We start from the raw sequence: 26,972 nt of genomic DNA, 5'->3' as shown, positions 1-26,972 counted from the left end.
ATAATGTGGCGTCAATCGATCACTATAAAGACATGGCCAATTTACCATGATATACAGTTACAATATTCAAATAGCTTGAGACCATGCTTTTACTATAATCTGTATATTCATTATAGTAAATTGCAGCATGAACTTTCACTATAATATGTATATGCATTATAGTAAATTACTATACTTTACAAGAATAACCATGCCTTTTCATGTATGACTAAAATCAAATTTACGATAGTCAACTAATATGAAAATAGCCATTTACTAAGTTCTGAACTTCTGATATCATCATTCACATATATTTGGTTTTACAAGCTCTTTTGGAGAATAGATTAGAAGGACTAAATCAATTTCAGACCGCAAGAAAGGTGAAAAATAGTAAAATTCTGCAGCAACAAAGACCAGTACTAATAAGTCAAATAAGCATCTAGATTTTTTTCACAAACAACTGAAGGATCAACTAGTATTGTCAAAAAGTAGACGATTTGCATCAGGCGTCCATGGGAACTGAGGGCATGTTTAGAATCCAAAAAATTTTACGCAGTACCCGTCACATCGAATCTTGCGGCACATGCATGGAGTACTAAATGTAGACGAAAAAAAAACTAATTACACAATTGGTCGAGAAATCGCGAGACGAAACTTTTGAATATAATTAGTCCATAATTAGACACTAATTACCAAATACAAACGAAATGCTACAGTGAGCCAAAATCCAAAAATTTTTGGATCTAAACGGGGCCTGACCGAGTTTGTGCGCTGGGAGACTTGCTCTGCCCGTGCCCACCTTGTGAACTGTAGTAATATACGACACGTGCTGTCCTCATACGCTAGTGCGTGCACCGCACAGGAGAAGACAAGACCCTCAATCAAAGAGAGAAAGAGGAGAGAGAGCATGCATTCATTCATGCTGCGGCACCTTTTTTTTTTTTTTTTTTGAAAAACCATGCTGCGGCACCATCGCAAATGTCATCTAGGAGTCTTTTGCATATGGCGACCTTTTAAAACTAACTTGCATGGCGATCTTAATTTTGCATGTCGTAGCAACGAGGGTATCTAAGTTTGGCAGGGGTTCTTTGTATCAATAATTTTGCATGTCGTAGCCAAATTATATATTTTTTTCTTTTTTCGCCTTTTGTTTCCCCTGCGATTTTTTTTTGAAACGAAGTTTCCCCTGCGATTGCAGTATCAAAGACTAACGTCGGGTTCTAATTCTTCTAAGTAATTTTTTTTGTCTCGCCTTTTCCTTTCACAAATCCACATGTTCTTGCTTCGTTATTCTGCTGGAGTTCCAGCAAGGCAGCAACTGGATTTTCAGCATACGGTTCAGCTCAAATTTTAGTTGCCCTCGTCGATGGATTTCACTTCAGCATACAGTCTAGAGATGGCAACGTGGGGAATTTCAGAACATGAACGGAGCCGGTTTAATTCATATGGGAATTGAAATGGAAAGAAGGTTGAGTATGGTGAACTATCAGCCTGTTCAGTTGGCTGGTTCATATCGTTGCTGGTTCGTAAAAAGATACTACTGACTGGTTTATATGAGAGAAAAATACTATTCCGGCTGAAAATTTACGATCGTTTACGATAAGCCACAACAAAACGAAGAGGCTGTATGTCCTCCGACTTTGTTCTTCCCGTATCTATATCCCACGAAGCGCTCTACGCAGTATGGTTGGTATATTATATTTTATAAATGACATGTTTCAGTATAAGTAGTGTACAATATATATGTAGATTTATTGGTAATCTGATGTCTTCTGATAATGATGAGTTGATGGTCTTGTTGATTTGCAAAGACGGGAAATTCCTGTAGGAATCACCTTCTCCACGGGGATGGGAAAAATGATCTCCAATTACATTCGCGAAGAGGAGCACGAGGAAAACCCATCCGCGAGGGAGGACTGGGATGGGAACCTAACCCGTTGACATCCCTATTACGGTCACAGTCTCACAGAAAAAATTATATGCTTTAGTTGGATTGTTGGAACCTTGGAATTATGGGACCTCCTGCTCCCGTCGTTGTTAAATAACTGTCATTTTGTTCGCGATGTAAGTTTCAATAGATTTATAAAAAATACATGCAACACTTGTATTTTCAAATAAATTTATTATAAAATATAAATTCAGCGATCTAGCTAATGATATTAATTTTATACCATAAATATTATTATTCCTTTTATATATTTAGTTTCTCAGGAGGAACGAAGGGAGTATCACTATGCATTAAATGGTTAGTTGGAGGCTCGGAACATATCATGTACTATCAGGCGGCAGGAGCACTGACGCCGTCCTTGCTAACCGTTGAACCAAATGTCATGGCTTTTTTTTTTGGTAATATACAATATATGATTTCATTCGTGGTTATCGGTAAAATCACGGAGGGGAGAAACAAATGCCAGATCATATAAAAGAATTTTATTTATGGATCCTCCATGGACGACACGACGAAGGTCCGACACAAAGGCACAGCTGGAGAGACCTGTCGCATCCCCACGCAGCGCAGATCGCCATCTCTCTCATCTCGACCCAAACCCCGCCGCCCCGCTGGCCGCTGCACTGAGCAGTAACCACCAGTCCTCCTGCCGTCCAGTCCACAACCCGCCACGCCTCTCAAAGATTCGATTCCCTCCTCCCTCCCACTGTCTCACATGGCCGGCGAACTGCGCCACCGCCGCGTGCCGTCGGATGACGGGGACGAGGGCGTCGTCGCCTCCTCTCAAAGATTCGATTCCGCCGATGGCAACGGCAAGGCCGGCACTTCTTCGTCCGGCGGCGCCGGGGGCGAGGGGGCGGAGCCGCGGAGGGAGAAACGGGACGCGCTGGGGTGGCTGGAGTGGGGCCGCGGCTGGATGGCAGTCGTGGGGGAGTTCCTCTTCCAGCGCATCGCCGCCAGCCACCTCGCCAACCCGCTCGAGCTGCCCCCGCTCGACGGCGTCTCCATCGTCGTCACCGGCGCCACCAGCGGCATCGGGCTCGAGATCGCAAGGTGCCTGCTTTCCCCCCCTCCTTCCTCCCCTTGTTTTCTTCTGCCCACACCACAACATGTCATGGATGGATCTTTTAGCCGGCCGTTGCGATTCGCCTGCTCCACGATAGTTAGTAGTTAGTTGCAGCTTTTTCCTGTATTTGATTCGAACGGTTGATGATAATTTAATCCCGAGCAGATCGGTTTAGTGTCTGGGCACTGTGATTAGTGTTGCTGACTTTTGTGTGCTGTTTGGTTAACCAGAGTTTTCAGTTTTCTCCCTTGTAGTTTGTAGAGAAAGAGAGTGCAAAAGGTTGTTATCTTGTTCATTCATGTATATGGAACTACTACTTAACCAATCATGTATTTGGTTGTTTTGTGAACTAGTATGGTTTAAGTATTTGGTGTTGTTAATCTTTTATGATAAAGCGAATGCTTCACCAACTGACTGCTGGACACTCAAATCTTCATCCCCCCGAGTAGCACCTTAACATGCCCTGCGCTGCTGATCTGAAAGCTTGATTTTGTGTACCCCATCACTATTAAAAAAAAAAACATGCCAAACTGCTCTACAAAATAAACATGCCTAATTGCTCCATTTTATATCGGAGCACCTAAGTCTTCGTGTCATCATCAGTGTATGTAAAATAAAAGTAAAAGGCCTTCTTGTTGTCTTCCATTTTACTTCAACCTCTGGGGATATTTTTATTGGAATTCATGCTTGCACGAAACATGGTACAAAATTACAAATCAGCAAGCAGGCTCCAAATAAGAAGCTTGCATCTTGTTCTCAAATTGGAATTGGTGGTACTAACTGGATCCTTTTACCTTAATGTACAAAACAGGCAACTCGCTCTTGCTGGGGCACATGTTGTGATGGCTGTTAGGAGACCCAAGGTGGCGCAAGAGTTGATTCACAAGTGGCAGAATGAAAATTCAGAAACAGGAAGACCACTAAAGGCCGAGGTAATTCTGAAGATACTTGCTGTGAGGTCCTGGATGATGAATGAGGCTGTTTGACTTGATGAAATTTTGTATGGCGTGACCTGGTTGTTGTCTGCAGACATATTACTGTTCTTTTCCGATCTGATGCAATTAAACATAAGTATGAGCTTCTGCTATTTGTTTAGAATGACTTTCTTATGAATATTAAGCAATATTTATGTACTTAACTTACTACATATATTACCTATGTGTATGTTCACCACACTTGCCACCTATAATCAGTCACCAGAGACACATATCATGATTGGTAGAGATGAAAGGCCCAGTTACAACTTACAAGTCATAACTTCAGAATCATAAATTTGGTTTAGTTGTCTGCTATTTTACATTATTTACACCTTGCTCTTTAAGGTGATGGAACTTGACCTGCTCTCCCTCGACTCAGTTGTAAAATTTGCTGATGCTTGGAATGCTCGTATGGCACCCCTACACGTGTTGATCAATAATGCTGGCATCTTCGCTATAGGAGGTCTGCAAGATTATTTATTGACACAATCATTTGGGTTTTGACATACTAAATCTCAGGTTTCAATTAAGCATGTATTTTAAATTGTAGCAGAGATATCAACCTTTTCCATTCTATGTAGAACCCCAGCGTTTTTCAAAGGATGGACATGAAGAACACATGCAAGTGAACCATCTTGCACCTGCGTTACTGGCGATGCTGCTTATACCTTCCCTTCTCCGAGGTTCTCCCAGCAGAATTGTTAACATTAATTCGATTGTGAGTTTTCTTGTCCCACCATTAGTGGTATTGGAGGCACAGTTTTGTACCATGAATGCAAATACTTTGAATTCTAATTTAAATTTAGAATCAATGAAGTTGCAACTCTACAATTCTTTTGTGGCTACATTACCATTATCTGACCTGTGTGTGTTTCCAATTGCAGATGCACACTATAGGTTTTGTTGATGCTGAAGATATGAACTTGATAAAACATAAATATAAAAGTTGGTTGGGATATTCAAATAGCAAGTTGGCACAGGTAACTTTTTGTTAAAGACTGCTGACAAAAGTTGCTCCCTTTAAAATGCTAGTTCCCTTTTTGTACCTTTGAATGAACTGCTTATTTTTCTGTCCATCAGAATAGAAGTGTGTACCTTTAATCTAGTAGATCTGAATTCTTCTTGTTTCACTCTCAGGTAAAATTCAGTAGCATGCTTCATAAGAAAATTCCTGCAGAAGCTGGGATCAGTGTAGTTTGCGCTTCTCCTGGAATTGTCGACACGAATGTTGTGAGTTCCATTTCCATTTCATTTGTGGCACGATCATTTGTGCTGTTTCAAGAGGTGGATTATTATATATAACATAACATGTATGCCTACCTAACATTCACATTTTGAGAAACATAGAGGTTTGGATAGTCATCACTTATGATTAGTTGAATGCAATGATAGAAAAGAAAGCTCAAATTAAAAGGTGCATATATTGTTAGATGATTGATTCACATGTATCGTAAGTTCTACCACTCCCTAACAAAGTAATATTTATCACTCATCCTGATGACCACAATTTAGCAACCTATTCTTCTTTCTGTCTTTATTCACTATATATAAATGTTAGCTCAACACTTATTACATGACGCAGGCAAGAGACCTTCCTAAGATTGTTGTAGCTGCATATCATTTGGTTCCCTACTTCATATTTGATGCTCAAGAAGGTGAAGTTACTGAACTTCTGCTGTCGCCTCCTGTCAATCAACAGCTTGCACATCTTCTGATATACACAAACATTCTGTTTTGGATCCCATTCAGGTTGTAGGAGTGCATTGTTTGCAGCATCTGATCCCCAAGTTCCAGAATACTGTGAGATGCTGAAGTCGGAAGACTGGCCAGTTTGTGCTTGCATTAACTATGACTGTAATCCGATGAATGCATCTGAAGAAGCGCACAATCTTGAAACCTCACAGCTGATCTGGGAGAAGACGCTCGAGATGATTGGCCTTCGGCCAGATGCCCTGGAGAAGCTCATCGCCGGAGAAACAGTTCAGTGTCGTTATGGACAACAGGAGGCAGAATAGGATATCGCACAGATCCAAAACATACCACTTTTTAGTAAACGGTTTAGAGGTGGTTTGTTCCAGCCTTTGGTTAGAGCACCTATGTTATATCATTTTGATCCTGAATTTGCGGGGGGAAACACAGAGGAAGGAAGAAAAAGAATTTAACAGCTACCAATCTTTGCTCGTTTTTTTTTTTTGGTGTGTGTGTGTGTGTGTGTGTGTGTGTGTGCAAATTGATGTTGTAAAAGAGTTGTAGAAACAAATCTCCCCTACTATTTGATTATTACATATCAATGATATACTTGAGACAGAATTTTGAGATACCTACCCTGGGTCTTTTTTCCTTCTACGAAGCTTTTTTCTGGTGTGCCCACTCCAAGTGCAAACATATTTTCATTGGTTGACGGACTTAAGTACTGCTGACAAAATTCATGGAACACCGCAAGTGCATAAGCTGGCGGTATAGAGATGATTTAAAAGATTTAGTCATCAAATTCATTTCCTGCTATGCATGTGCTCACAAGCTAAGGCGAAATATTGGACACCAAGAACAGGATCGGCCTCCACAGGTCACGCTCACAAATGGGACAAGGGCACAAGGCAGCAAAAGGATATTTGCCAACTAGAGGGTTAAGATCCATATATTAATTACAGGCATCACCCTTCAATAGAACAAAGTAAGTTGATAACGACTGCTGGAAACAACTGTTACAGCATAAACATGACGCGAGTTGCGAACTTGATTCCTCTCCAGGGACCTAACTGACACACTGATTTTCCGCCCAATGCATGAAATGGCACGATGCGCCAGCATTCCAAGATAGCTGCCCCTAAGCATTTGGCGGCCAGAGCTTTGGATCTTGAGTTGTGTCGACGATGGTTGGAGGCAACCACTGCCACATTGCCATCCCAGGGAACGGTGCAGGGATTGGAGCACTTTTGTTTGCTAGAGCTTGCTGTGGCGGCACAAATGGAGTAAAAGCAGCAGGATGGTATGAAGCTGGATGCGGGAGATGGGGAACATATCCTGTAGGAGCTACACTCATAGCTTTGACTTGCTGCTCCAGCCTATCCTTTTCTACCTTCAGTCTCACTTTCTCTTCACGGAGCTCATTCTTCTCCTCCTGAAACAATAATAGAGCATTTCCTTAAATAAAACATACAGATTTGGTCAGACAGTAGGCTTCTTACAGATGCGTGGGACGGTGGGAGGTCACACTGGCCATCTCTAAACTTGCATATTTAAAAATGGCAAATCTAGTCTAGAAACTAAATTGGACCAAGCAATGGCTGCAGACACATTGGGCATGATTCTGAGTTCAGTACAACTAGGTTTCCCTGCTTGGACCCTGGTGCAGAAGCAGAAGACCAAAAATACCATGCATTTTCAAGAAACAACAAAACCTTAGAAGACATTGAGAAGCATGTGGAGGGCATCAAAGATTCTGAAATCCAGTAGAAAGATTTCTAAGAAGGATAGGCTGTATGAGGAAGATACCTTCAGGTCCTTGATATTCTCCTGCAGCTTCTCATTTGATTCTTTAAGCTTTTCTGCCTCACCTCTAAGTTGTGCCACCATACGGGCTGCATCACTCAAGATGTTTGCTTTATCCAACTTTGCTTGTTTACCAGGATTCATAACTGAACTTAATTCCAGGAACCTACAATTCAAAATAACATATGAGAACTAAGATATGTGCAAGTGCATTCACCATATTGAGCAATGGTTTGAGAGGTATAGTATATTTGCAGTACCTGTCATTCAGCTTATCCCTCCTCATTTTCTCACGACAAGCTTTGGATTTTGGACCAGATGAAGATGGCTCATCTCTACCCCTGCAGAGACCGAAGTATTTATATTATAGAGCAAAACATAAGGAAATATCATGTACAACAGTACAAGTTGAATGCTATGTTCAGTGTTAGTGATTCCATTGGCAAGCATAAGAAAATGAAACACAAAAGATCACATGGGAATTAAAATTTGATGGAAGATAATTCACAGCAATATGCTACACAGTCACTATTATTGGATTGCATTTGCACACTAAATGTATTACAATCTTGTTGGCATCTCAGAACCTTTAAAGCCTAAGGTTTCCTGTTTGGTGCTTGAAACCCATGAAAAGGAAGGACAAGATGCCCAAATAGACACACATAATGGATAGGAACTTGACAGACTAACAGAGTTCATCTACATGCACATACTTCACAATCAGAATAAAGAGTAAAGACAATAAGCAATACCTTTTCCCCAAATTAGATTGCTCAAATCCACAAGCGTCTCCATCGACATCCTCAATCCCACGTCTGCTACAGTTGCGAAGTAAGTACCAAATACGTCAACAGGAAATACACAGAGAGGAAATGCACGTGCAGAGTAGCTGCTCAAGTATCTGATAAACCATCGCGCTGCTTTTATTTCAGTCAAACATAAGAAGCAAGGGTAACGTCTAGGATCATGATAATGCAAATCACTACAATATCTTATATAACGCATGATGAGCTGCAAAAAAGGCTATTCCAGCTAGCACACAAACTTCAATTGCTTGGAGATACTTGTACATGATAACAGCAGCAGTAGTCGTATATAACAAGTGTTTGTTAACCAGTAATGTTGCATACCACCATTCACAGGTATCAGTTGCCACCTATGAACCAACTAGCGCTACAAAGCTCTGAACCTCAGATGCACATATCAAATCCAATCTACTCGGGAACAGGGAAAAGTGAAATTTCCCTAACTCCATAAACCGAGAACGTAGATTAGGTAACAGAATTGCAAACTGAAAACTGCCAGATGCATAAGCCTTCCTCCTTTCCTTTCGAAAAAAAAAAAACAAAAGATAATATGCGCATGCTGTTTCAAATAGCACATAGTTTTTAGAAGTTATACATCAGCCAAATCAAGTAATTTGTCTACCACCTCCCACAATTTTTTAACCAAAAAAAATATAGCAATCAGCAGCGACAACGACCTCGGGAGTATAAAATCCATGCACCGCGCCATAAACCGAAACGCGATCTACATATACACTACGAGAAAGGGCTGTTCCGGTTGGCATCGCCTTACCCTCCGTCGCAGAATATGGCGAGATCCCCGTCGTCGCCGGCGCCGCCGAGGAGGAAGTCCTCCACGGGGTCTCCGCCTACGGCGCAGTCCATCGTCGCGGTCGCGGTCGCGGCGGCCGGGGGATTCCGCGGTCGGGGCGAGGCTAGGCTAGGCTAGGGTTCCGCGGGGTCAGGCGGGCGGGCGAGAGCGAGACGAGAGGTCGAGAACGAGCCGGGACCGGGAGAGCGCTTTTGCAGAATGCACCCTGGATGCGACCCCAGTTGTTAACAAGGTCCTCGCGGAGGCGCGGGAGAGGGGCCCGTTTGGAATTTCGGGAGACGCGAGGGGCCTTGATGCGGTGAAGTTGGTGGAGGGCTGGTTGGTGGTGGCTTGGCAAGAGTTTGGAATGGAGGGGGAAAAGGGATATGATGGCCATGTGAAGAACAAGATGGATGGATGGTCTGTGTTTCGCCGCCATGTGGTCCTGCTCGTCGTTTTGTGTGCTTCGTGTATTATATGCCGTCACCGTGTGTAATTTAAGGTCTGTTCGGATACGAGAGTTAATTGCTAGGTAATTAAAATAAACTAAATTAGCTTTGGTATATCCAGATAGAAGGGCTAATAAATGGAGTACTTTTGAGTCAAGCTATTAACCAGTTGTTAGCCAACTAACTAGCTAACCTTAGTTAATTTGAGCTAATTGTAGCCCACATAGTAACTAGTCCTAGCCAATCCAAACAGCCCCTTAATGTGATTCGTGTATTGAGGACATGTTTGTTTCAGCGATGACCTATCGGTATTGAACAGGTATCTGGTGTCTTATCCCATCGCAAAATTATGTGAAAGAAAGGTAAAGACTGATATGGGTATTAGCAAATGTACCTCTTTTATGTCTTATGTTGTACTTATTTTGTTCTAAATTATAAGATATTTTGGCTTTTCTATATACATAGTTTCTACTATACACTTACATATACGCTGTGTTTGGATATATAGTAAAAGTAATGTATTTAAAAAAGCTAACACGTCTTATAATTTAAAACGGAGAGAATACATAAGACACGATATAAGACATCGTGAATATTGAGAATAAGGAAGTTTATATCATAGGCAAGACTCCATGCTCTTCGTGTGGGAGAAACGTGGATTTTGAGTGAAGATGGTAGGGTGGACCGCAGATATGAGAGGCATAGAGGATGCACAAAGACTGGCCCCTCCGTGTGCCCGACCAAACGGCGAGCGCGTGGGCGTGGAGGTGGAGTCAACACTGGACTTGACAGTGATGGGCCGTAGTGGATGAAGTATATATTTGGTGGTGGGCTTACTCCTACCTGACGGATCGGATTCCCTTCACCAACTTGGTTGGGCTGTTTTCCGGAGCCCACTATCTTCAGTTGTTTTGCAGTGGGCCAAATCAGGTGTGACCGTGACATGCAAACCACCTGATGCCTTTATTCTACTCTCCCTCCTTTTTTAACCTTTACAAGAGAGAACAAATGCCTTGCGACTAGATGAGACCGAGACTAGCAGGGAGGAAGCAGGAGCTGACATTTCTCACACTGATCAGACATTTCCATTGAATTTTCCTCTAGATTCCATTATTTTTTTCCGGGCCCACAAAGAGCACAAGCACAAAACATTGGTGAACATTAACCAAATTTCCTTATAAAAAAGTTTAACAAATTTGAGTGATTTATGGTTTTAGTTTGCACTACAAGTGCTTCTTAGACCTTCAGCTTACAAGATACGCAGTTCTCCCGCGTGTTCGAGAAAAAGACCTTTAGCTTACATATCCTATGCCATCCTCAGTTCAGCAGCAGCAGTGGGGCCAACACTGCGTAGAGCTATGATTATTCGGCTATAAAAAGGAGGGCAACTTCCTGGCTTTGGACTTTCGGTCCAAAATTCCATATATGTTTTTGCAGCTCCACTTGATCTTGATGCCTGTCAACACACACAGAGACAGACAGATGGATGCAGCATGCTGCTCCAGCTCCACTCACCCTGAAGAAAATTGCAATCGGTCCAAGTGCTGCCTGCAGATTCCCTTCTTCTGCATGCCTCTGCTTTATACCCCTCCCCCCCCACACACACAAAGCAATGTTCCATGGATGGATGGATTCCCCTCCTTTTTATCATCCAACTACAAGAGTGCAACGAGGGGTTGCAAACACCTGGAAATGTGCCGGGTAATCTGCCAATTGCTGGGTATTATTACTCATCACTAAGCTAGATGCATGATCCACTACCCGTCACCTAATTGCGGCTCATCAACTCATCAAAAAAAAGTTACTGCTTTTTTATCTGAATTAATTAAAAAAGGGGCCTAATTCAGGACTAATGAAGAGATAATTGTCTAATCTTCTAGACTAGTGGTTTTTTCCTCAAACATTTTTCCTTGACTGTACTAAGCTTCTGAAGTTCTTGTTGTACCGTACAGTAGAAGCCTTTCGTGGGGAAAAGACCAAATGGATACAGAAAAAAATGGCAACATATCAGGTGCAAACCAGGGAACTGTGCAAACTTGGAAACTACGAATCAGATCCACAGGATGCCAATCCAATGGATGGGGTGAGAGGTGGGACTATTTTGCACTTAAACCCTCCCACCTGCCAGCCAGTTTTCCAAAAAAAACCCTGGCCCCTCTCAGCCCCATGCGCCAGGCGCTTTTCCGCGAGCGAGCGCCGCCAGGCGGTTTGTTTCCGCGACTAGGCCGTTCCGCGAGCAAGCGCCGCCAAGCGATTCCGGCGCCAGGTCCCCGTCGTCCCTGCCCTCACCGGCCTGGTTCCCGTCGCCCCCGCCCACTTTCTGGCCGCCCACCGTCGCCCCTGCCATCGCCCGCCTCCTACCCGCCTCCACCCTCGGCGGCCTCCTGGTCAGATGAAATTTGCCAAGAAAAGAGGTGAATATGCTCAGTGTGTAGTCACTTAGATGAAGATTGTGGCCAGTTTTTTCTTTCCTTTACTGATTGATGCTGGCCGGTTACAATATTGATGCTGCTCCTACGTAACTTGTTTTTTTATAATATCGATCTAGTACAAAAACTTGTTGATGGAGTAGTTTTAGTTCACAAAGCCTCTGTTCTCTACTTCCGTTGTTACTCGGAGTAGTGTTAATAATGTAGAACCTCTGCTTACAATTCTGAAATTTAATTAGCCTGTGGCATCAGTTGAGGATTAATGTCCTATAATGAGTCATAACTTACTCTATGTTCCACCATGCAGGCTTGCTAAACTCGTTGTGAAAGAAGCAGGCAACAAGGATATGGCGAGCCATGATGAAGGGAAGAATAACAGCGTCCCTGGTCAGAATTGTTACCAGAACTGCTCTCCATGATATGCCATGGACTCCGCCCAATCGACGTCCCTCGCTTTCGAGCAGTTTGCAAGCACTGGAATTCTTGTGAATTCACCGTCTACCCTTTTTTCAATGTTAGGTGTGTAGTCACTTGTCCATGCAGAAGTTCAGTAGCAATGTGGTTGAGAAATGCCTGAAAGTGTTCAAGGAGGCTGACAAGGCGAAGATCATACATCCACTTGTCCATGCAGAAGTTCAGTAGCAATGTGGTTGAGAAATGCCTGAAAGTGTTCAAGGAGGCTGACAAGTGCTAAAGAAGTGATGAACCGATGACAGTTTGTCAACATGTAACAAGAGCAATTTGTTGTCTTGTGTTATTTTTTATTTCAAAAGGCATAAAGAAGATCACAAAATAGATGTGTATAAATTAGTATTCTTTTGGTCATGTACCTGTACTTCACACACTGCTTGTGCCTGGTGTTGCATAAGCCATCTGTGATGGAATAAGTTCAATTGAACAAGCCTTTGCCACAAACTATCTTATCTCTGATGTTTTGTTCTCCACACATGGGAAGATGTTGCTGTTGGTTCAGTTCATTATTTGTTTTAACTCCACTGAAAGCATTTGGAAAAGATTTTTAGCATCCAATCTTTTCTACAACTAACGCATCTACTGGAAAAGGTTCTTATACAAATGCACTGATCAATAAGTGTTTACAAGCAGCATTCCAAAAGGTATTAAAAGGTTACACGAACTTGAAATATCAGCCAACAACATTGTTTGGGCAAGTGCGTGCATCGTGATCCCCTACTTGCTTACATTTTCCACACGTCTGTCTACTTTTACCCTTGCTTGCATCCTTCAATTCATCTCCTTGCTCTTCTTAATTCTTTTGCATCTCCCTTTCGACTTGATATCATTTGGTGGATGTATATCGACTTGATTTGGAATTTTACTACCAAGGAAAGATTCATACTCATCCTGTTTATTAACTCTCGTAGCAGGCGTGATCTTTTGGAGAGGTTCTACTAGGTTGGATAAACTAGAAAATAAAAAGTCCATCCCTTGTTCAGAGTTCTTGGCCATCTGGATAAGATCTTCAAACTGGTTCCGTGAATCTAAAATCTTTTTCCGCATTGCCACCTCCATAGGATCTTCAGGCTTTTCATCTAGCAGGTTACCTTCTTCATCAAAGAATAGTTCCCTGTAAAATTGAATATCTGATCAAGACTATTATACAAAACAGCCATAGAAAAAAAATCATACAATACAAACCTTTTACATCTTTTCTCCCATCTCTTCATAATATAAATCGATGGTACCTCATTTTGCTTCTCGGCTCTAAGCATGTGTATGATATGATGGCACGGGATGCCATAGGACTCATATAATTTACAGGAGCACCTACCAAACATTTCTGACTTGTTCAACTGAACCACTCGCTCTTTTCCAGATGGACTGCTGATGGTGACAATTTTTATATCTTCACACTCTGTAATGCCTTGAATAATGCAATGATCTCTTGCAGCTATGATTTGTTCCTGAAATTTTCTAAAAACTTCATGTGTATAGATCACACTACATTGCTTCTCCATGGCCCATAGTGTCATCAATTTAGGAGTGGTGTGAAGACTTGCATTGTCGGCCTTTAACTCCTCTTAGCGCTGGCAGTCCAAAGCTGTGTCAGATCTCAGCCAAAACTCAACAAAGGTCAATTTTCGATGAATGAAACGATTAAAAAAAGAATTTGCACTCTCCGATCGTGACGTAGTCCTAAGGATTCCTGCTAGAGGTATGCCATAAAGTATGCCGGAATCCATGATTGACACATGGCAAACTTTGTGGAAAACCAATCATTTCCCATGAGTGCAAAATCTGTTATGATAGAATTCCACTGTGACTCAAAATCATCTGAAGTCTCGGAGCCCCAAACACACGTGTGTACTCTATCCTAGAACTGTTCATTCTCTCTTATAGAGGGCCCGACCTTCTTAGGTACCTTTTCCATAATATGCCACATGCAAAGTCTATGAGTTGTATCCGGTAGAATCTGAGTAATAGCAGCCTTCATGCTCGCATCTTCATCTGTTATGATTAGATGAGGTGCTACTCCATGCATAGCCTTCAGAAAGGTGTTAAACAACCATTCATATGACTCGATCTTTTCATTTGCCAAGAATGCTTCCCCTTGGAAAACACTTTGCAAGTGATGATTGACTCCAGTAAATGGCACAAAAATCATGTTATACTGGTTAGTGGTGTATGTTGAATCTACAGAAACCACATCACCAAAAACACTATAGTTTTTCCTGTATAAGGCATCTGCCCAAAACACACGAACAAGTCATCCATGTTCATCCACCATAAAGTCATAAAAGAAGGCAGGATTTACTTCCTTCTTTCGCTCAAGTTGTGCCACAAACATTTGTGCATGTGCATCCTTGATTTTGCTCCTGAGGTCACAGTAATAGTTTTGCAAATCCCTCAGCGTGCACCCAACAATCTGAAACCCACCCTCACTGACATGGAGAAGTCTATATGCCTATGAGGTGCCAATGCTAGACTTATGACAACTGAACAAAGTACTCTTTGCCCTCTCACTAACATTATGGTTGGATCTTAGCAATTGCCTCTTATCTGGTGACACAAAACCATGACTGTGCTCCTCAACCATTGAAGCTATCCTATACTTATTGTCACTGCCAAGCTTCACAACAATATGTGCCTCACAACCACATTTGGTTTCCATCACATTATGTGTCTTTCTCCTTTTTCTAGATTCGTCAATAACATTGTTTACGTTCTCCTTTCTGTACCCTTTCCTTGAACAATAATACCGCTTGAATAATATTTCATCATTTTGCTTCTTGTGCTGACCAACACGAACAGAGAAACCAACTTCATGTGCATACGATTTGTAAAATTTCTCCACATCTGTAAGTGTATCAAACATCATTCCAACCACAGGCTTCAAATGATCCAAGGCGGTGGCCTCAAAACTTGTTCCTGTAAGTCCCACGACGGTGGGATCAATGGCGACGGCTTCAGAGAGGGCGTCGTTCCCTATCCATGGCTGCTGTAGCTCTTGCTACTGTTGGCTGTCGCCATCGTTCCACATCATCGCGCTGTCCGGGTACGTTCTCTGGCAATCATATTGACATAACTTGCAATCAAACGAAAAGGAAACCGGGCCATGAAAACGAAAACGAAAAGAAAGGTCACAATAAGGAACTCACACACGCCGGAGCCATGCAGGACCTCGCAGATGGCTGGGCACACGCAAAAATGAACTCGCCAAGCACACCAGGCCGGGCGCACGGGCGGCGGCACTCAGCTCGCGACTCGCTCGCGATGGTGATCGTGATGCACGCAGACCGGCAGGGCCTCCTCGTCTCCTAGAGTTCAGCGGCAGGGCCTCCTCGTCTCCTCGAGTTCAGCGGCAGGGATCGCTGGCGCCGGGAGAACCAGGGGCGCACATGCGTGGCGACGGCCTGGGGGCTGGGGCGACTCGTTGGCGCCGGACGGATACGAACTCACTAGCTTGTGAATTCCTTGGCCGATGAATTCCCTGGCACCGGGCGATGAATTCCTGGCGGCGCAGTCCCTGCTCGTTCGCGGAAAGCCGTCATGCGAAAACGAACCGGTCGCGATGGGAATGGACGATCGGTGCAGCGGAATCCCTGGGGGCAGGTTTGCACAGGAGGGGCCAGGAGGTTTTTTGGAAAACTGGCTGGCAGGTGGGAGGGTTTAAGCGCCAAATAGTCACACCTCTTACCCCATCCATTGGATTGGCATCCTGTGGATCTGATTCGTAGTTTCCAAGTTTGCACAGGTTCCCTGGTTTGCACCTGATATGTTGTCGAAAAAAATAGACAAGTTTTTTTATTAAAAAACATACATGAGAATAATTCTAGCTTAGATGCATATATTTCAGAGAAGCAACTGAGAATATTTGGACAAAATCCAGGGATTTTACCTTTCGGCAAATGAGATAATAAAAAAACTAGGCTTGGACAGGAGATTGTGAAGTGACCAAGAAGATCTGCAACATCCTCTGATATCTCCTGCTTCTCAAGCCCTAACAACAAGTGGTTTCCACCACCTCCACTGCCAACATATTTTATGCCTGCACAAAATGGTTGACATGCTGTGAGCCGTTGCTTCTGATCCAGTGCTCATCATGAGATTAAAGAAAGCTAATCCCTGGGTGCAAAGCAAAAGACACCACACCAATGTCACCTCCTAATGAGCCCAAAAAGAAAACACCACCACAGAGATGGACTCGATATTTTTAAACACACAAAAGAACTCCATATGTACCTCATCCCTACATGGCAACAGTGATGTGGCTGACCCTGAAAATCATGCTGTTTTTTAACCATATCCTAGCAAAAAAACAACTTTTTGGTGCCTTGCACTACCGTCTGGTATGGTGATGACAACTTTTGCAGATTCATGGATGGTCATTCATAAAATTATTAGAAAGGTGGCTGGAAATCATTTGTCCAGTGGAAAATAAAGGCGCAGATGTGCCTTAAGGTTAACAATTAGTGCAGCCATCTTGGGGCTAAATGGTGATAAGTAACCGCCATTTCGCTGCTGTGAGTTTGTCAGCTGCAAAGCTTGCCTTTTTAAAAACAAAAGGAAAATCAGAGTAGCCGTGAAGCATGCCTTTTGGTCTTGTGATCCAAGAACACTGAAACAGCTGTCCTGAAACTGACTTGTATGCAGCAATGGAACAAAGTAGGTGGTTGCTCATACATTTAACATTTTGTTGCTGGTAAAATAGTAACTATTGAAGTGTAGTTGAAATGCTGCTCAGCTCATGGATTTTGTTAGTCTACCAATAAAATTTGGCCTTAAACTACTAGATTTGCATATTGTCGTATTCTTTATTCATATGTTTTTGAGTTGACAGTCCATCCCATCGTGACGTTTTTACCTGACCTTTTTTTGGTATAAACATAAAACATGGGAAGCATTCATGGATAAGAGTTTGCACTGCGATTTCACATTGCTGGAATGGGACATTTCATTCCTCCCATTAAAAAGTAAACTAATGCTGGTCAATCATGAATCATGCAGCGCAAGTAACGTGTACGGATTCCCGACTCATGACTTTGAAGTTTTAACCATGTTTTGTTTATCATTTGAATCGTACTGGAGCAACTTCTAGTAGCAACAAAAAAGTCCATTGCGATAGTGTTTGAAGTTTGAACTGCAAGCAAACCCTCTTGCTTGCTTCAGCAAGCAACCTTGGCCTTGTTTTTTCCAAAGCATGTGGTTTGGACTTTCGAATTCTGACCATTAACCATTCCAGATTATTGTTAATAATGTCATGTCATGCCGAAGAGGTTTCTACTCTATCTGTGAACTAGAAAATATGAAATTTTGGAAACAGATAAAATGAAAGTAGTTGTTGTAGTTGACATTGCTGCTTTTCTTAAAAAGATTGGAACATGATTACTTATGAATCGCCCAATGCAAAAATATAAACTAAAAATTTATTACCAACTCCGTACAGTTCATTGCACCTACTACGCCTGCATGCATGCTCCCTGCTTATTCAGAGGTCAACCATACCCTAAACTATTCTTAGGTTTCGCCTGGACCAGAAACTCTTTGCTTGAATCACAAACAATTTGGACGACATGGAAACGCGCTAGATTGTAGATAAACTTTTTTTGGGGGAAAGATTGCAGATAAACTTGCACCAAGATCATGCCATCTGACTTTTCTTGCAGATATGTGAGGAAAATCATATGCACGCAGCAGAGACAAAGGCTGTGAACCAGGCTCCGTCTCCCCCAAGCGCTCCTCCACGGGCGACTCGGGCGGGGGGGGGGGGGGGGGGGGGGGGGACCCACCGGCGCTGCCTAGAGCCCCCCCCTCCTTGCCTCCACTCCGACCGCCGTCGCCGCCCTCCGGCGTGCGGTGGCGGCCCCGAAAAAAGGGAGCCGTCGCATCCCCCTCTCCCTCCCCATCTCCCCTGAACCACCCCACCTCCTACCCGTCTTCTCCGGTGAGCAGGGACTCCGGTGGGGCTGATCTTAGCATCCCAAGGGCGGATCTGTCGTCTAAGGCCCCTAACGTCGTGGATTTGATGGTGGCCGGCGCAGCTAGGGTTTGTCTTCTCTCGAGGGTGACCAACGGCAGCTTCACCTGGGTGGTCGGAGGTCGCTATGGTGGCGGGTTGGCCGAATCCGGGCCCCTTGGGGTCGGATCTGGCGTTCGTTGGCCATGCCCGACGGAGGTTGGCCAAATCCACGGACACGCCGTAGCTGGCCTAACGGTGACCGGAGGGGCTGGCCTACGCCCCTGCTGCTGTGGTGGCTGACCTACCAGATCCGTGCCTCTACAGGTTGGTGGCGACATGGCCTCCATGGCGCTGGCGGCTTGGGCCCTGTGGCAGAACCGCCCAAAATAACACGCTTTCAGAGGCACCCCGAACGTTAGCTACATTAGACAGTTTCGTCGAGCCCACCCCAAGGGAGAACTCGAAATAATCCACGTTTTACATCCAGAATCCAATAATGAGTACGAGCTTACAATACTTAGTCCATTTCATACAACAAGAGTTCTTAGAAATTATTTATTACAATACCAGAGTTCAGAGTGTGATAATTAAACAACAGAATGAAAATAAACAACTAGCGGAAACGATACAAGGATCTATCTATGCCCACCAGAAGAATCCTCTACACAAGAGCTACTCCTCAAGCTGCACCTGCAACAGGGGTAAAATAAACCCTGAGTACACAATGCACTCGCAAGACTTACCCGACTAGTGGGAATAGTTTCCCAACTCCAAGAAGTATGATAGGCAATATGGGTTTGTTGTTTTCTTTTTGTTTGCGAAAAGCATTACTAGGAGTACGTCCTTAAGATCAAATTTTATTAGCAGTCATGATTACTTCATTAGCAAACCATTCTAAGTAAGCACCTATTCTACTTTTAAGCAAGGGTTGAGCAATTAGAACTATTTTACCATCTTTCATCTTCTAGTTCTTACTACGATGCTAGACTATAGCCAAGTCGTACCGTCTCACGGAAATGGTGATTCGCGAACCAATGTATTCCAGCTGGGTACCCCGAAACACACACCCCATTTGTACCCCAGGCACAAACAAGACCACCCTATTCTACTCCTGTCACGGGGTACAGGTCTTCGTCCAAACTTAGACTCCAAGCCCCATACTTGAGACCTGATCTTAGTATGGTGCTTAGACCTCCACCTTTTCCTGCCTCCAATTAGTCTGTGCGGAAAGAGCCGGAACCCACGACAAGAGCGTAACGAACCTTTCCACTGCCATAAGCAAGTATGTGCTCAGGATAATAAGTCTGTGACCTGACTATCATCCACAACAATGGACGATCCTTAATAGACACGAACAGGGAAAATAGTGTAACCAAGCTAAGCCCCGTTGGCCGCGGGACATAACCTATTACACCCACCAATACCCATACCATATCCCTGCTCGGTCTCTATTTTTCCTTTCATCATTTCATCATGAGAGTAAATATAATAATCACTTATTGTGAGTAATGATAGATTACTCGCGCTACCAAAAACCTAAGCAGAGCAGCTACCCGAACCTGCACTAGAAGGATTCTTAGGATAGATATATTTATGCATGTGGTTTCCATTAAATGCCTGTAACGTAAATGCACATAACATATATAAACAGTGATTATAAAAAATGAGAGGTTATGCACCAGGGCTTGACTTGGGTAGGCGCGGTGTCAGTTGAGTCAGTCAGTGGCGGCTTTGGGATCTCCTCCTGCATGAGAATCTTCTCCTCATACTCCTCGACGATCTCCTCGAACTTATGATTGCCGGTGGTCACTATCTCCACCAACTCGTTCTCTACATGCATGCGATGATGATGCAACACTTAGTATTTATGCAACAACGACTCTTAAAATAAGAATACGCATACTAAGCCACTAAGCTAGCTCTAATGACTAATATACTAAGCTAACTATCATTTTTATCAAGTAAGGTGTTGGATTCAACTAACAAACACCTACCTTTACAAATTAAGGATATATTTTATTTCTATAAAAGATTTAATGTATATTTGAAACAAAGAGCATTTAACTACCCTAATGTTTTAAGGCTACAAAATTACAGTGAGCATATAATAATACAATGAAGCTACCATAAAAATGTCAGGACTAGAGCTATCACCAATTTACCATAAAATTTTCCTACAAAATTTAACCTAATAATATTGAGCACTCTAAAATGATTTAATAGCTCCTGGTATCAACATGTATATATATGAACTAAATACACTAACAGATAGAGCACACTTTTAGGAATCTAACTTCACAAATTTTGGACACCTACATGATTTTATATGATTTACCAAAGATCAGCTCAAAAATTAAATTAGAAAACTATTTCTAATTCCTTATGAAAAAGAAAAATGAATTCGCCCACGCGGTCCACACGCGTGGCCCACGCGACGCGGCGCACGGTAGCCCATGATGCGGCCCACGTGAGGCCGGCCTGCAGCGCGAGATGGCCCGCGACGGGGGAAATCCCACGCGCGCTGGCATTTTTGCAAAATAGACCTCACACTTCTCTTGAATTACAACTAAGTGCTAACACTATTTCCTCCTCTCTCAAACCTTCTCACTTACTCCCTAGCTTTCCTGGAATTCCCCCATGCACACCCCCAGCGACCCAGTGCATGGCGGTGTGGCTGCCAGTGACACAGCACGGCTGCGTCGGCCACCTGGGGCCTGTGATAGACCACTTAATAGGCTGATCATCATCTTTGATCCGAGCGGCTATGCTAAGCAGCGGTGCGGGGTGACACGATTGGTTGAGGAAGGCTGTAGCGATGTGCGGCCATCCACGACAGGCGATGCCACTGTTTCGATGAGCTAGGGTAGCTATAGGCCTAATTGGTTAGCGCGTGAGCATCAGGAGGCTACCATGGACTAGGCCAAGGTGATTGTTGGGGCAGAGGATGACAGAGGAAGGCTGACCACGTGCGGTCGAGCTATGCGCGCGGCGCACCACAGCGGTACGGTCATGTTAGCGATGATGGGGAGGCGGTAGTGGTTCCGCTAACGTGCGCAAGGTGGAGAGGGAGGCAAGGCGAAGCTGGTGGTGCAAGTGAATTAGCTCAAGAGGGACGGTAGGAGGGCTGCCCACATCCATGGCCGGACACGGCCTTATCAGCACGGCGGCGGGAGAAACTCCAAATTGGAGCTTGGCCTTGCACGGTTAAAGATTGGGTAGGGTCGGGCAGCATGAGGATGTGATGTTGAAACCGTGGATGCACTAAATTGAATGGAGGTGATCGTTCGCTGAGTAATTTGATGGCGTGGCTCGTGGCTGTAGCAGAGGGAGAAAGAGAGAAAGAGAGGCAGAGCACGGTAGGTGGGCTCGGCTCGTCCTCGCCTTGGCGGGATACGGTCGGCGTGACCGTGGAGGCCCACGCGTAGGCGCTAGCAGACAGGCCACGCATTTGTGGCCGGCGTGGCCTGCACGTCGCAGTGCCATCAATGACAAGGCGACGGCAAGCCCGACCACATGCGTGCTACAGAGGCGGCATCGCACTAGGCCGACAGCGGTGTAGAGATGTAGAGGGAGGCACTAACATGATGGCGAGGTGACGGCACCGACAGCGGCTGCATCATGGGGCGATCGGCAATGCGGCAACGCGGCGGGGCGGGCGGCAGCATAGCCTGGCTGCGCAAGCAGCAGTAGTGGCTCCACGTGCCAGGAACCAGCGGTGACCAGGCCACAGCTAGGCCAGAGCAGCCATGGCCGGCCACACGGGGCAGCACGTGGGACAGCCAGTGTGACTACGCTAAGCTCCCAAGCGTGTTGACTGCGCCCACGCGGCCAACCAGCCCAAGACCGAGTCGTGCACAAATTTTAAGGCGCCCAAAACAAGTAAACGGTTGCTTCAGGAGCTAAACCATCTTCACCATGCTCAAGATGGCGTATGAGACTACCAAATTGAGCTATAACTCTACGCCACCCCTTAACCCAATCTCTCAAAATAATTTGCTAAACATAGCAATGTCTAGCTGTTGACAAACTTGGAAATTTTCTAAGTTTTTGTGTTGAACTTGATTTTAATTTGCAATTTCTAGGCTAGTAGAAATATTAGCTAGTAATATCATTTTTCAACAGCAAGTATTTCACTGTTATCTACAAAGTTTATACTTCAAACTTTATTTAAGTAACACACACATGTTCTATAGTATTTTTTGCTTAATAAAAATTGGTTTTCAACCCTACTTGATATACATGAGCTATTGAATTAACTTTCATTTAGCATTTTTATTGATCATTTTAAGTTACAAGAAATTTATCTACATATTCTATCATATGCATTAACACATAAACATGATGCTCATGACATGTTTTAGTAAATGATTTAGGACGTAACACCGAGGGTGTTACAACTCTCCCCCCTTAAACAAAATCTCATCCCGAGATTTCATGTGAGTGCCTAGTGTAGGAAAAAGGGTTAGAGTGAGGTTTCAACATAGACTATTACCTCAGCACACCAGGGAGAAGATGGGGATAATGCTTTAGAATATAACTCTCCTGCTCCCAAGTTGTTTCGTCTTTCGAATGGTTTTGCCGCTGGACTTTATAAAATTTCACCACTTTTCTTCTAGTAACTCTCTTTTTCATCTAAAATTTTGACAGGATGCTCAATATAAGAAAGATCGGGTTCGAGAGGGAGTCCTTCAATTTCCACCACTTCCTCAGGAACTCGTAAACACTTCTTTAATTGGGAAACTGTGGCAGAACCTCCTAAATTATAGGGCCCATATGCATCTATCACTGTCTAATGACCTCTGACGACTATGCATATGTTCCCGATAACTTAAGAAGACTATCGGGTGTCCTTGAGGAACTCTGAATCATCCACGATTTTCTGAGCAGGATCCCATTACAGAGTCATTATAGTATTACAACAGTTTATTCATTAATATACATCAGAGTGAAATAGCAGAAGTCTTACAATAGCTTAGTTACAAAACAGTTGTTTCACAAACTAAGTACGATTATTATTACAAACCATAGTAGTGGAGTGACATTAGTAACATAAACATAACACACAAAGAAAGTACCCTGCCCAAGGGTCACACATTTACTTATCATCATCGATTTGAACAACAGTCATGCAGCACGATCCAAGACAGACCTGCTCATGAGGCTCACCTGCAACAAGGGTTAACGAACCCTGAGTATAAAAGTACTCAACAAGACTTAACCGGAATAAAAACTGATAAGACTTAGGAATGCAGGCTCAAGGATTCAAGGTAAGGCTTTAGCAATAAACAAAGTTCTTTTGCGTAAAAGCTCTTTAAAAAGATTCTTTCAACATTGAAGCCTTTCATAAAGACCATATATGAATCTGCCATGATCCGTAATGAGATCATGAACTTCATATCAAACGTTTTCTCACAACCTCCTCAAGTTTCATTTATTAACTACGATGATGAACGGTGAGTTGAGTCTCCATAACCGAGGAGCAACGATGATTCAAACCGATTAAAACCCAGCTGGGGATTCCTAACCATACGACATATGCAGGTCCCTGACCTACATATACCAACCCACCCTCAGATCCTCTAAAACAAGAACGGGTCCGCGCCACCCGAGAATACAGTACTCCACCAATCCAGCCCATTGTCACATGGGTACACGCTACTCTCGCCATCTCTCCACTCCTAGTGCGTGAGTAGCCGTTCTCGTAATAGAATAGCCAAGATAAGGCTTACCGAAGTATGTGGCTAGTACTACAAAGTCTCACCTCATGCAATTCAACAACGGACGGTTCTTAATCGACACAGGCAGAAAGAACCCGCTCACAAGACCTCCATGTCTTGTGGCTCACATACACCGAGTCCGTCTGGTCTAGATTTATTACTCCACATACTCATATCTCATGATAACATAAATAACCAGTCGTATCTAAAAATTCATTTATACCTCACAGGTGATAGGTAATCATCCGACTTTTATCAGTCTAAGCATGGCTAAGCATAATTAGACATTCTCGGATTGAAACGGGTAACAAGGTTAATATGAAAAGAACAAGGTTGGTAATGCACCAATTAGGTTTCCACTCAACTCCTAATCACTTAATGCAGTATTTGAAAGCAAAAGCGATAAAAACTTGTAAAACACAAGGTAGGTTTAAATGCATCCGAGGCTTGCCTTGATTGCCGAAAAAGTCAGGTTCCGCGGATGTTCCACAGATATCAAACCTGACCTCAATAGACGGATTAACTTCCTCAACAACCTGATTGACTACCATGTTCTCGCTTTCGTTCACTACACGAGGTAACAATGCTATGTTTAATATGATATGAGATATAAGACATGATGCTTGACAATGGATGCAAAAATTCATAACTTAAATACAACTTTCCTTCGCGGTACAGTTGCAAACCAACAACTAACTAAACATTTTCATAAACTCAAACACTTACTTTACGTACCAAGAATTATTTTATACTAATGACCCAAGGTCATCACTCAATCCAAAATTCAAACAAAACCTAAGTCATTAAGGTTCACTATTTGCTTTTATGAATTAATTATTTAATTCAAAATTATGAAATAAATCAACTTCTTCCAAGTGAGCTCAAAATTTTTGTGAAGACTCATCATATGATAAATAAGTGGCAAAACAATTTTCATAATTTTTGGATAATTATTCAAGCCTAAAAAATCATGGAAACCCATTTATTAATTAATTTGAGCAATTTTTATCACATTCAAAATGTACTGAAAAATAAGATTTAATGTTTTTCCTAAATATTTTACATCTCAGAGAGGTCACACAAAAATTTTCATAATTTTTGGAGCTCTATTTAATTCTACACAAAATAAACAAAACACAGCACATTTTAAACAATTCTAAAAATAGAAAATTCATTTTCAAACTAAGTGTCACTGACAGAGTGACCCCACAGGTCGGCACAGTGTTCTCGCGTTGACTACGGCGGCGAGGCTTGCTGACCGGTGATTTCTCGCCGATGGCGAGGTCTTCGACGATGGCCAGGATATCAACGTGATCACCACATCAAGGCGCACCTATTGGTGACATTAATTGCACCAATTACTGCACAAGCCGAGCTTGACACCAGCCATGGCGGACACGGCGGTGCGGCTACGCTACGCCGATGAAGTGAGGCCAGTAGCGGTTAAATAAAGCCCTTGGGAGGACTCAGTAGCTCACCCCAAACACGCCCAAGCTGAAAGAGGAGCCGGAGGAGCAACAGAGGAGCTGGTCGACGATCGAGGCAGTCACGGCGGCTCAACTGGTGTCGACGGCGGTGTTCCGGTGACTGCGATAGACGAAAGGATCAATCAACAAGGCACAAAGCATCACAGCAACATGGCGAAACTAGAACTATGCTGAGCAAGAGCAAAGACGCACCGTAGAATGCTGGCCATGGTGACGCGCACTCGACGGCGATGCTGCCAGCCACGAGGAAGAAAGGCAACACGCGGCGTTTCTCGGTGGAGTCAGGCTTCAAGGACTAGTTGGCTAGGTTCGCAAGGAGCAGGCGGAGCTATGACTGGCTTTGCTGCGACTGGGTGGACGCTACGGCGACGGCGCGAGCTCATCGGAGCTGGCGGTGACGACGGGAAAAACAGAGGAAAAGAACAAAGGAGAACGATGATGTCGTATCAGCTTTATAGCGTGGCCAAGGACACGGAGACAACGCGTAGCAGCTTCTCCATGCTAGCGCAAAGCCGAAGATGGCCACGGGCGCGACTAGAAGCCGTCGGAAGCTCACCGCGGTGAGGTGTCGCCGCGGGTACTGTTCCACGTAATTACCGAATTGCCACTTGATTTAAATCACAAATTACTCCCAAATTTGTATGGCAACTCAAAAATCTCCAAAAATAAAAGTTGTTCCAAATTCAAAGTACTACAACTTTGCTTTAACAACTATATCCAAATTATGTCTACATTTTGAAATGCAAGTTTAAAATCAAAAGGGGACACTTTAAGAACTTATCGTTTTTTTAAATTATTTCAAATTTTATATAACAACTTTGAAAACTCCAAATACCAACTTTGTACTCCTTGACAAACTCTACACTTTTTATTTTAGGCTCAACCCCAAAATGTGCTTAGATTTTGAATTAGGTTTTCCAGTGTAGAATTAAACGCTGGAAATTAGGGTTTTCGGAAAACCAATTCAACACAAATGTTTTGAAATTGATTCAATCCATACAAGTCAACACATATAACATAAAGGTAAACTTGTTTTAGTGGATGCATATCAAAGTTTTTACTAACACCAAAATGATGTGCAATGCATATGATGACATGACATGTTTTAGTATTTAAAACACCCGAGGTGTTACAATGAAAGACATTATGTACTACTGACAGAATACCCAGAAGTTAGAGACAATAAGCAACCAAACCACATCATTCCAAAACTTTATAAGGTCCGACATAACAAGGAGCTAACTTTCCACGGACTCCAAACCGATGCACACCTCTCATCGGGGATACCTTTAGGTACACATTGTCACCAACTTTAAATGGCAAGGACCTTCTCCTCTTGTCCGCATAAGCTTTCTGATGGTTTTGAGCCACTTTCAAATGACTCTGAATAACATTGACCTATTCTCTTACTTCT

General features: G+C 43.4%; 3 protein-coding genes across 4 annotated transcripts; 1 reads left to right on the top strand and 2 right to left on the bottom strand.

The window, feature by feature from the left end:
- Positions 1 to 2,450: 2,450 nt before the first annotated feature.
- On the top strand, positions 2,451 to 6,279 carry LOC136466559 (dehydrogenase/reductase SDR family member FEY-like). Its single transcript, XM_066465002.1, has 8 exons — positions 2,451 to 2,980; positions 3,805 to 3,925; positions 4,316 to 4,433; positions 4,552 to 4,688; positions 4,855 to 4,950; positions 5,108 to 5,200; positions 5,553 to 5,625; positions 5,720 to 6,279. Exons 1-8 carry the CDS (start codon positions 2,643 to 2,645, stop codon positions 5,983 to 5,985), a joined length of 1,242 nt encoding a protein of 413 aa, XP_066321099.1. The 5' UTR covers positions 2,451 to 2,642; the 3' UTR covers positions 5,986 to 6,279.
- A 280-nt stretch (positions 6,280 to 6,559) lies between these two features.
- On the bottom strand, positions 6,560 to 9,417 carry LOC136466558 (transcription factor ILR3-like). 2 transcript variants are annotated; one of them, XM_066465000.1, is made up of 5 exons: positions 9,041 to 9,417; positions 8,215 to 8,280; positions 7,723 to 7,803; positions 7,466 to 7,628; positions 6,560 to 7,091 (listed from the first exon to the last, which is right to left on the bottom strand). In XM_066465000.1, the coding sequence occupies exons 1-5, from the start codon at positions 9,130 to 9,132 to the stop codon at positions 6,798 to 6,800; spliced, it is 696 nt and encodes a 231-aa protein (XP_066321097.1). In that variant the 5' UTR covers positions 9,133 to 9,417; the 3' UTR covers positions 6,560 to 6,797. The 2 variants fall into 2 exon arrangements, with proteins under 2 accessions (XP_066321097.1, XP_066321098.1); XM_066465001.1 differs by having other exon boundaries at positions 8,215 to 8,277; positions 9,041 to 9,416.
- Positions 9,418 to 13,178: 3,761 nt separating this feature from the next.
- LOC136464931 (protein FAR1-RELATED SEQUENCE 9-like) lies at positions 13,179 to 13,927 on the bottom strand. Its single transcript, XM_066463874.1, has 2 exons — positions 13,593 to 13,927; positions 13,179 to 13,521 (listed from the first exon to the last, which is right to left on the bottom strand). Exons 1-2 carry the CDS (start codon positions 13,925 to 13,927, stop codon positions 13,179 to 13,181), a joined length of 678 nt encoding a protein of 225 aa, XP_066319971.1.
- Positions 13,928 to 26,972: the final 13,045 nt, after the last annotated feature.

This window comes from Miscanthus floridulus, chromosome 7 (genome assembly GCF_019320115.1).
Source record: "Miscanthus floridulus cultivar M001 chromosome 7, ASM1932011v1, whole genome shotgun sequence".
NCBI lineage: Eukaryota > Viridiplantae > Streptophyta > Magnoliopsida > Poales > Poaceae > Miscanthus > Miscanthus floridulus.
The sequence above is the reverse complement of the archived record's forward strand: the minus strand, read 5'-3'. Positions and strand labels throughout refer to the sequence as shown.